The sequence below is a fragment of the Ziziphus jujuba genome, chromosome 6 (genome assembly GCF_031755915.1).
Source record: "Ziziphus jujuba cultivar Dongzao chromosome 6, ASM3175591v1".
NCBI classification, from domain to species: Eukaryota; Viridiplantae; Streptophyta; class Magnoliopsida; order Rosales; family Rhamnaceae; genus Ziziphus; species Ziziphus jujuba.
In genome coordinates this window covers 13,170,619-13,180,955 of record NC_083384.1, presented here as the reverse complement: position 1 = coordinate 13,180,955, position 10,337 = coordinate 13,170,619, and the positions used below count along the sequence as shown (strand labels likewise).

Sequence of the window (10,337 nt, the reverse complement as noted above, 5' to 3'; positions counted from 1 at the left end):
AAATGGAATATTTTCAGGTGTAAATTTTATTTATTTATTTATTTTTTTACTATGCCTGTCATCTCCTATAGCACACTATTTGAGGATGTAGATAGTTCATAGTCACCATGCAATGGATTACAACTTAATTATAAGCATAAATTGACAAAGAGTTAACTCCAATAAGAGGCATTTTATTTATGTCTATAAAAATATGAATTCGAATAATTTAAGATGATTTTAGATAGTTTACAAAATAGATAATTTGTTATAAAAACAAATTACAAGCATCAAATTGGCTGAAAATGAATTTGACGTGAATATATACGTACATAGAGACAAATTCTATAGTCATTGAACTATTTCAATTGTATTAATTGCTTCACATAAAAGTACAAACTGTTGTAATTTGGGTAGATTTCGTGTTAATTATTATTATTATTTTTTTCTTGCATCTTCAAACCAAACGAAAAGCAAATTTCAATACTAAGACCAAAAAAAAAAAAAAGAAAAAGAAAATGGATAATCACAAATCTCTATCTGGTTTCCCCTCTACCCTGTAGAAGAGAAAGAGAAGAAGCAGAAAGGGAAGCAAAACTAGCATCCATTTCTCTATTCCCAGTAAAAGAGTACGGGTTGCTCATCTTATCAGAAGAAGAAGAAGAAGCAAATGAGTGCACGAAATCATCAAAACCCTCCACGTGTCCAACCTTCCCTCTCTCCATTCCACCATGAATTCTCAACTCCTCTGATACACCAATCTCACCATCCAAACACCTAACCACCTCCCTCATACTGGGCCGGGCCATCGGTTCGTTGTTAGAACAAAATAGACCCAATTTCAACACCATCACTATCTGATCCTCATGGAACCGTCCTTCTAGCCTGGGGTCCACCACATCGAGTAACTTGCCTTCCCTATACTGGGCCCACACCCAATCCACCAGGACTAACTCTTCCGGAACCGCTTTCGGCTCAATGGGCCTCCGTCCACATGCCACTTCCAACAAAAGTGCTCCGAACGCGTAAACGTCGGAGGCCGTTGTGGCTTTTCCGGTTCGGGGCGTCTCCGGTGCGAGATAGCCCAAAGTGCCAACGACCCGGGTCGTGGTCAGGTTCGACCCGTGTTCGTGCAGTCGGGCTAGCCCGAAATCGCCAAGCCTTCCGTTGAGCTCACTGTCGAGGAGTACATTGCTTGCCTTCACATCCCGATGAATCACGACCTGTTCATAGCCTTCGTGAAGATACAAAAGCCCAGAAGCAACACCCTTTATGATCTTGAATCTCTGTTCCCAATCCAAAATCGTTTTGGGTTCGTCGAAGAGGAATTTGTCGAGGCTTCCATTGGCCATGAAATCGTAGACCAGAAGCAGATCTCCCCTGAGACGACACCAACCCAAAAGCTGAACCAGATTCCTATGGCGGAGCCGACCAATGCTTGCGATTTCCGCTACGAATTCTCGGAGACCCTGTTTCGAATCCTGTGAGATTCGTTTAATCGCGACTTGGGTTTTCGATTCCGGGAGTGTTCCTTTGTATACCCGACCGAATCCTCCATAGCCGAGAAGCTCTTTGTCTCTGAAATTCTTCGTGGCCTTTTTCAGTTCTTGATAAGAGTATCGATGTGGGCCCAGTTCTAGCTCCCAATCTTCGATTGGATCGGCGTTTCTCATCTTCAGGTATAGATAAACGGCGAGCGAGATTGAAGAAATTACGAAAATAACTACGGAAACTGAAATTGCCACCGCTAGACCTGTGTGTTTTTTCTTTGGGCCTGGAAGTGAAGGAAGCGAAGCCAAATCGAGAGCTTGAGCTTGTCCATTTACCTTGAAACTCCAACCTAGTACATAATGAGAGCTGGCAAGCAAGCCCGTTGAAGCAGAAAAACCCACATACATAAACTCATTCAGAATCGGAGAAAGATCTACATGAAATGACAAAAGGGGATTTCTGGGTTTCTTCGAAGATGGAGAAATCGTAACATTGAGGACATTTTGAACCGAATCGTAATCAATCCAAGCTTGAATAGCTTTCCCACTTTTTAAACTCAGATTCTGTTTCCCAGAATCCTCTGTGTAATACGCTGCGACATCGGAAAGATTAGACTTCAAGCTATTGATATCGATTCCGACATGGTTATCGTTAATATCTCCGAATTCGAAATCTTGAACCGTATCGAACTCGACGGCGAAGACATGGTTGGAGAAGTTTCCGACATCGCTGGCATTTAGGAGACCAAGATACTGGCTCGGAAGAGCTTTGAGATCCTTAGACGGTGCTATTGTGAAAGCCAAGCCATGGCCACCGAGCTTTGGGTACTCAGGGACTACAACGAAAGCGAAAGAGGTAGAGAAAGAAAAAGCTTTACCGGTCGTTGAGTCCTTAAACTTAAACGGAGAGCTATAAATTCCATGACCCATTAATCTACTGGTGTCGTTGGTTAATCTCAAAATCCCATTTTTCTGAATCTCTGCAACTCCGTTTAATGTTATATTTGTTCCCGCATCTTTGAATCCGGCATAGATGAGCTCACTTACCTGGGATGAAACAGGGATTGCTAGCAAGAAAATAACAGAGAAAATACGGAGAATATTTGCCATGCTAAGACAGAAAAAATTAATAGCTTAGAAGAATTTGAAAACGATTGGAAAGATTTGAAAAGCACAGAGTGTATTATTAGTGGGTCAGTTTTGTTGAACAAATCGAGGTTGGTGAGGGAGAGGTTTGATGGAGGAAGAGGTGGGTTTTTTTGGTTTTTGTGAGAATTGTAGAGATGATGATTTTTGGGACCAATTAAAAACAGTCACATGCTCTCACCTGTTTTCTGATGAGTGAGACAGTAAAAAAGCAGAACAGTACATGGAAGCAAACCTCGTCATGTTATCCAGAGGTGCTGATTCGCAGCAAAACTGAGCCGGTTTAGTGGCAGACCAGATAGACCTCAAAGTCTTGAAAATCACAAGGAACAAAAGAATGAGTGCTTCATGCTGACCCAATAAACCAAATGACACTTCTCTGTCTTTGACGCGTGTATATATATATATATTATATATTTACACCTGCAGGTGGCTTTATGTCCATACGGTAACTTAATGGTCATGACTAAATAGAAGTTTTTCATTACCATAAAAATACCATAACCAAATTACAAAATCGGAGTTAACAAATAGTTTAAGGATTATAATGAACCAAGAATTTAAATTTGGAGAGCAAAATATCAAAAATAAAATTCGAAAACAACGAATGCAACTGTAATAAACAGAAAACAAGACAAAAGTACCCAAATAAAAAAAAATAAAATAAGGGTATCACCGACCCACTCTTTTCTGCCACCTTTAAGTTCCTTGCTACGTTGCAATGTAGTGTTGGCGTTTGGTCAATTAATATGGTTTCGATGTCCCCACAACAGTTGAAGTGACAATACAAATTCCATTCACTAATCAAATTCTTAAAATGGTTTGGATTTTAGCTAGAAAATGAACATGGTTTGGCCATAATAGATTTAAAAAAAAAAAAAACTAATTAAGCAAATATTTAAAGCATAAACGTCAGAGGTTATATTATTCCAAATCTAATAAAATATTAGTTTATCAAAAGGATATATATGTTTATTTGGCTTCAATGATTATAATGTTGCTTCACCATGTAAGCAATAAAACTATGGTCCAAATCGAGATTAAACTGGAATATTTAGAAAATATATATATATATATATAAAATAAAAAAATAAAAATGCCCAACGAAAGTGTTGCCATTATTGGAGGTGGAAAGGAATCTTTTCTTTTCCATGTCAAGAAGACGGTCACCAGTGTCAACCACTAAGCAGAAATATTTAAGTCTTGTGCTTTTGAAAATGTGAAATTATTTTATAAAAAGATAATGGACCATAACTTCATATCCCACCAGCTTTAATTTATCCCCAAAAAAAAAAAAAATCCCACTTGCTTTTAATTTATAATAAAAATGTGGAGAGAGATGTAACTTGGCTTGAAGGCAAAACTAATTATGAGTTTATATATATAATAACAAACACTACTTCTATTAAAATAATAACTGAACCACCTAATGCTGGCAATGCTTTTATTCTGTGGGTAGTAAAAAAACTGAGGGAAAAAATAAAAAAATAAAGAAGAAAACTTTAGTCAAGTGGAAATGGTAATTTTTATGAAAGAAAAAAAAATATATCCTCTTTGGTTTGCGTTATGAAAAATATAATTATTTACTTTCATCTTTTAGTATTATAGTTATGCTTTTTTCACAATTTTTTTAACCACGTTAGCAATCAAACTGAATCCAAACCCTTTGCTAATATTATTTTTTTACATTTTTTTTCCAATAATAATATTTTATCTTCCAAACTATTCTATGTTAGCACTTGACCTACCAAATTATATTATCTCTCCTTTCTCAAATTATTTTTTCTGTTTTTTCTTTTTTTCTTTTTTTTTTTGAAAGAAAATTATTGTTCCTTTATCAGACCAACGTTCAATATTCATGCACTTCCACTAAGTGTTATAACCATACACATTTCATAGTTCATACAATTCTGTCTGTAATCTTTTTTATTACATTTAATTTCATTTTTGAGCTAGAGGTTCTGGCTAGTGGTCATTTGCTTTCACTAATGTCAGGCCTACCCAATAATGATTCACTACTTTATAATCTTTATCCACATGTAATCAATCTCACTTCGAAACAACAAGGAAAAAAGAAGAAGCTAATCAATCTTATATGTGAAATTAAGTGTGTTTTCTTCTATTCTTATATCTATTTCAATACTTTAAATTGTTAATATCTTAAAACAAAATAAGAATTATGAACACTAGTGCGTTTTAACCAAAAAGCACGTTTAATTCCTTCTCAAAAATCATTAATAATAAGAAGAGAAAAGCACGTTTAATTCGCTACTGGAACTATGAGAAAGCACATTTTCAACGTATAATTCCCCATAACAATGAACATTTAACATTTAGCTTTTTTTTCAAAAAATATTGTCAAAAAAAAAAAAAAAAACCCATTCAGCCTTTATGCCGCGTATATATTTGAAAGCTGTACCTCGTGTTTTATTTGGACCACCGACCTACAGAAAATATATATTTAGGGTCGAATAATGGATTCACCCAAAAAAAAAAAAAAAAAGGTTCGAATTAGTGGAGTTTGGGCCAGCTATAAATGCATGAGCAGCTTTTTATATGCATGGCAGGGGGGTGCTTTCTTTTTCCATTTTATTTTTCTATAGGCACGGGAGTATCTAAAATTAATTATGGGGATATTGATGATACAAACAAAATATATTAAAGCTTCAGCAGGATATACAGTGTAAAGCACTAAAATAATGATACAAACAATCTATAATTTAATAAATGCACATAAAAGATTATAGCAATATGCCTTTTTTTTTTTTTTTTTTTCTGTTTTGATTTTCACTAGGAAGATTTGGTATATGTTTGTGTTAGTTGAGCTGGTTGTCTAATACTCAGTGTAGTTTTTGCTTTCTTGTGTAATAGGTTGTGCAAGTGTGCTGGTTTCTTTTTTATTTTTTTCTTTTTTTGTGGGGGTGTCTCTGTGTGTAAAATATCAACTCTCTCTATATGTCAAATGCATTTTTCAATTTGGGTTCGCAATGTCATAATGCTCAACACCTTAAATCTATTTCACGGCAAATTCGGTATGGTTCAAATTTGGCCATGGATATATTGATCAGCTTGATGGTGTCTGAACCATCAACATCATCACGGTTCGGTTGGCTACTTAAGTTCTAAGCAAGCAAAAGAGAGCATCATGAAGTAGCCCTCTGGTTTTCTGTTTTGTGGAAGCGGCCTCAAAGACCAATAGGTCATTAGGATCATTAGGGGATCATTAGGGCCCACAGAAACATGAACTCCTTGATGTTGACAGGTCATCAATTGGTTTTTACAATTTCATCACACATTTTTTTTACTTAATTTGTTGAAATTATTATATCGTCATAGTTACCACTACTGCCTCATCTACTTCTAATTAATGTTCGGTTTCCAATTCCAAAACCTATTTAACATCAAGAACATCTTCTTTATAATCAAGATTTTTTTTTTTTTAAATAAAAAGTGGTTTTAACCAAAGAGATTATAAAATTGAAAATAAATTACAAAATTCTTAGCCACAACTGTAACCAAAGAGATTACTTTCCTGAGTCACTATTAACAATAAAGTTTGTGGCTAGAAAGAAGAAAATTAAATTAACATTAACTTATTTTAAAGACAAATATATCGTAGGCATTAATAAACTTTGTAATAACGAAGAATCAATTATTATCTATGTTTTTTATTTTTATTTTTATCATTTAAATATTTTCCTATTCTCCATTAGTCTTACCAACCTATGAGTTCATAATTTCCAATTATAAATATTAATGATTTATCAAATGAGGCAACTTTATTTGATAATTATTACCAATGCTTTGTTAAACGCATACAAAAAAAAAGAAAAAGAAAAAAAAGAAAAAGAATTAAAGGAAAACACAATAATACCAACTCCTCAGCCAAAATAAAGAAAAACGTGCATCTCTCTTTCAATAATTTTGCTCACCTTTCACTTGTCCTATCTAATAAATTACCCAAAATACTCTCATTATGTTATCCAAATGAACCTATAAAACATCGATTTGTTTTGCAGTCAAAATTATTGCCGAACTTGGTCACAAAATTTAACAACATAATGGATATGATCACTTGTAGGTTTACTATGATTTCTGATTAATAGTCCTTAAGATGTTTTATGTACTATTTAGTGAATAATATTACTATACATATATATCTATATAATTTTTTTTTTTTTTACTTTTATGATAATTTTCAACTTTATATATAAATGGATGGTGAAAACAATGAAAAAAACTGAGTGAAATATGAAAAAAAAAAAATAATAAAGAAAAATCATAAAAAATGTCAAATCAAGATTGAAAATAACATATCTCATCCCTTTATAAGAAGGCCCTATTATAGAGTGGAGTGTGTAATTGGGGGCAAGATATAGACAAAATCAAGTAATATTATCCCATCTCCATTGTGAAAGGTGCTTTTTCCATGGAAAAAGAGTTAGATGTAAACAAATTTAAGTAAGATCATTCCACTTTAATAGGGAGGAATTCCTTTTTATGGAAAAGGGATAGGGTAAAAGGACCCCTTTCATGGGGATGGATAGTTTTATTTTTTTTGTCTACATCCTCCTTACTTTTATGATAATTTTTATTTTTATATGTAAATGAATGGACAAAATTATGAAAAAGAATGAGTGAAATATGAAAAAAATAAAATAAAGAAAAATCATAAAAAATGTCAAATCAAGATTGAAAATAACACACCTCGTCCCCATTAAAAGAAGGCCCCTATTATAGAGTGGAGCGTGTAATTAGGGGTGAGATATAGAAAAAAAAAATCAAGCAATATTATCCCATCTCCATTGTGAAAGGTGCTCTTTTCATGGAAAAAGAGCGAGATGTAAACAAATTTAAGTAAGACCATTTCACTTTATTAGGGAGGAATTCTTTTTTATGGGAAAAGGATAGGGTAAAGAGACCCCTTTCATGGGGTTGGATAGTTTTACATTTTTTGTCTACATCCCCCCCTTACTTTAATGATAATTTTCATTTTTACATGTAAATGGATGGAGAAAACTATGAAAAAGAATGAGTGAAATATGAAAAAAATAAAATAAAGAAAAATCATAAAAAATATCAAATCAAGATTGAAAATAACACACCTCATCCCTATTAGAAAAAGGCCCCTATTATAGAGTGGAGTGTGTAATTGGGGGCGAGATATAAACAAAATCAAGCAATATTATCCCATCTCCATTGTGAAAGGTGCTCTTTCCATGGAAAAAGAGCGAGATGTAAATAAATTTAAATAAGACCATCACACTTTATTAGGGAGGAGTTCCTTTTTATGGGAAAGGGGTAGGGTAAAGAGACCCCTTTCATGGGGTTGGATAGTTTTACTTTTTTAGTCTACATACCCCCCTTACTTTTTATGATAATTTTTATTTTTACATGTAAATGGATGGAGAAAACTATGAAAAAAAAAATGAGTGAAATATGAAAAAATAAAATTATAAAAATTATAAAAAATGTCAAATCAAGATTGAAAATAACACACCTCCTCCTCGTTAGGAGAAGCCCCATATTATGGGGTGGGGTATGTAATTGGGGGCGAAATATAGACAAAATCAAGCAATATTATCTCATCTTCATTGCGAAAGGTGCTCTTTCCATGAGAAAAGAGCAAGATGATAACAAATTTAAGTAAGATCATCCCACCTTATTAGGGAGGGGTTCCTTTTTATGGGAAAGGAATAGGGTAAAGGGACCCCTTTCATTGGGTTGGATAGTTTTACATTTTTTGTCTACTAATTTAAGTAAGACCATCCTACTTTACTAGGGAGGAGTTCCTTTTTATGGGAAGAGGATAGGGTAAAGGAACCCCTTTCATGGGGTTGGATAGTTTTACTTTTTCTTTTGTCTACATCCCCCTCCCCAACCAAAATATACTCTGCCCCATGGTCGAGATTCATTTCCAATGGAAGCAGAGAATGTCATCTTCAATATTGGATTAACATTTACTTTTATTTTTTTTGTTCTTTTTCATATTTTTCTGTAACCATTTACAATAAAAATAATGAAGATTATCTTTAAAGTAAAAGAAATTCACTAAGCTACAAATATATATTATTGAAGACAATGAAGGCTCCAAATTAAACTCATATTTGTGGATTGATTTAGGTAATATAATAAATATAATTTGGTTAATTTGTTGGGTAGTAAAAGTGAAACGTGTGCAAAATTATTGAAAATAAAAGAGGTCGACTTTTTTTTTTTTTTTTTTTTTTTCCATTTTGGGTGGTAATTTTTATATTTTCCCCAAAAAAAAAATAAAAATAAAAAATACTAATATCTAAAGACTATACTATGTAATGGACAAGCCCAAACCAATAGCAGGCTGGCTCAATTCAATTGTCTTGGGCCAAGGAGAGAGAGAAATAAAATACTATAAATTATTCCAACCTAAATAATAATTTTTTTTCTCATGTCAACTTTCGTCGAAGTGATAACCCGAAGTTTTTAAATTAAGAGTTAAGACTTTTAATATGCATGGGTCTGTTAAACTAATTGGAAAATTGGGATAACAGTCAAAATGAACAGGACCATTACATAAACTGGTTTCTATAACTCCAAAAACACTTTGATTAAACTTTTTAAAGCTTGCATCTCTAAGACACAGTAGTATAGATGAATTAGTTCCTAATTTGGTTAGAGGTTTGATTCCTATTTGGACTAAGCCTATGTGCATAAATTTATAACCATCTTTTAAATGTTGATTAATGTTTGATTTAGTGAGTAATTGGCAGGTTTCATGATTTTTATTGATTGTGTAAACTTGTTCAACAGTTTTAATATGTGATTCACTTTTAAAGGAGGATAAAGACCAAGTTTTATGATGATAAATGTCACTAGGGGAAACTGGAGGAATATTCCAATCTGGGTTGAGTGATTCATTAGAGGTGAAACTATAATGTTCTTCATTAATTATGTCTGGTATTTGATTTCCATTAAGTGATGACCTAGAGCTAGTACTTAACCTAGAACTAGTAGAAGAATTAGATCTAAATAATCTATCCATTTGCAAGTTTTAATTTTTAAAACTTTATTAATTCAAATTTACTATTGTCATATGATTGCTCTCTTCCCTTGACCTCTCAGACCGCTCCTCTCATGCCTCACCTGGGACTTATTGTTCAGACACGGACCATTTACTGTTCAGCTAGGGACGAACACGAATGACAACAATAAAGTTGGCTTAATAAACCTTTAGAAATTAAAACAAGGAAATGAATGAATTAAGCAGATATAAATATGGAAGGGGTAGCAAGCATATAGATCGGAACACTTATGGCTCTGATACCAACAAGGGGTAGCACCAAGGGAATGAAGAACAGATATGAAAGATATGGAAGAGATAGAGTATAAATATGGAAGCGGAAGGAAATGAAAATGACAAAATAAAATTAAAGATAGATAGGCGGCAGAGCCAGCCAAGTATAATAAATAAAAATAAATAATTAAATGAAAATAAATGATTAAAATAAAATAATTAAATGAAAATATTGAAGGTGGTATAACCAGCCAAGCAATATATGAAAAATAAATAATATAAATGAGAAATGAATAATGAATGATAAATATGAATGCTTACTTGATTACGAAGAACCAAAGTGTTACAAGCACTCAACACTCAACACTCAGAATAAATAAATTGATTACAGAAGATTTTTTGGGATAGAAGAAAAGATCGAGAAAAGAGGAGAAATCTGCCAGAAACTC

At 33.2% G+C, this 10,337-nt stretch overlaps 1 protein-coding gene across 1 annotated transcript; it reads right to left on the bottom strand.

Annotated features, from left to right (window-relative positions):
* Positions 1 to 322: 322 nt before the first annotated feature.
* LOC132804299 (L-type lectin-domain containing receptor kinase S.4-like) lies at positions 323 to 2,991 on the bottom strand. Its single transcript, XM_060818493.1, has one exon. The coding sequence runs from the start codon at positions 2,577 to 2,579 to the stop codon at positions 516 to 518; it is 2,064 nt and encodes a 687-aa protein (XP_060674476.1). The 5' UTR covers positions 2,580 to 2,991; the 3' UTR covers positions 323 to 515.
* Positions 2,992 to 10,337: the final 7,346 nt, after the last annotated feature.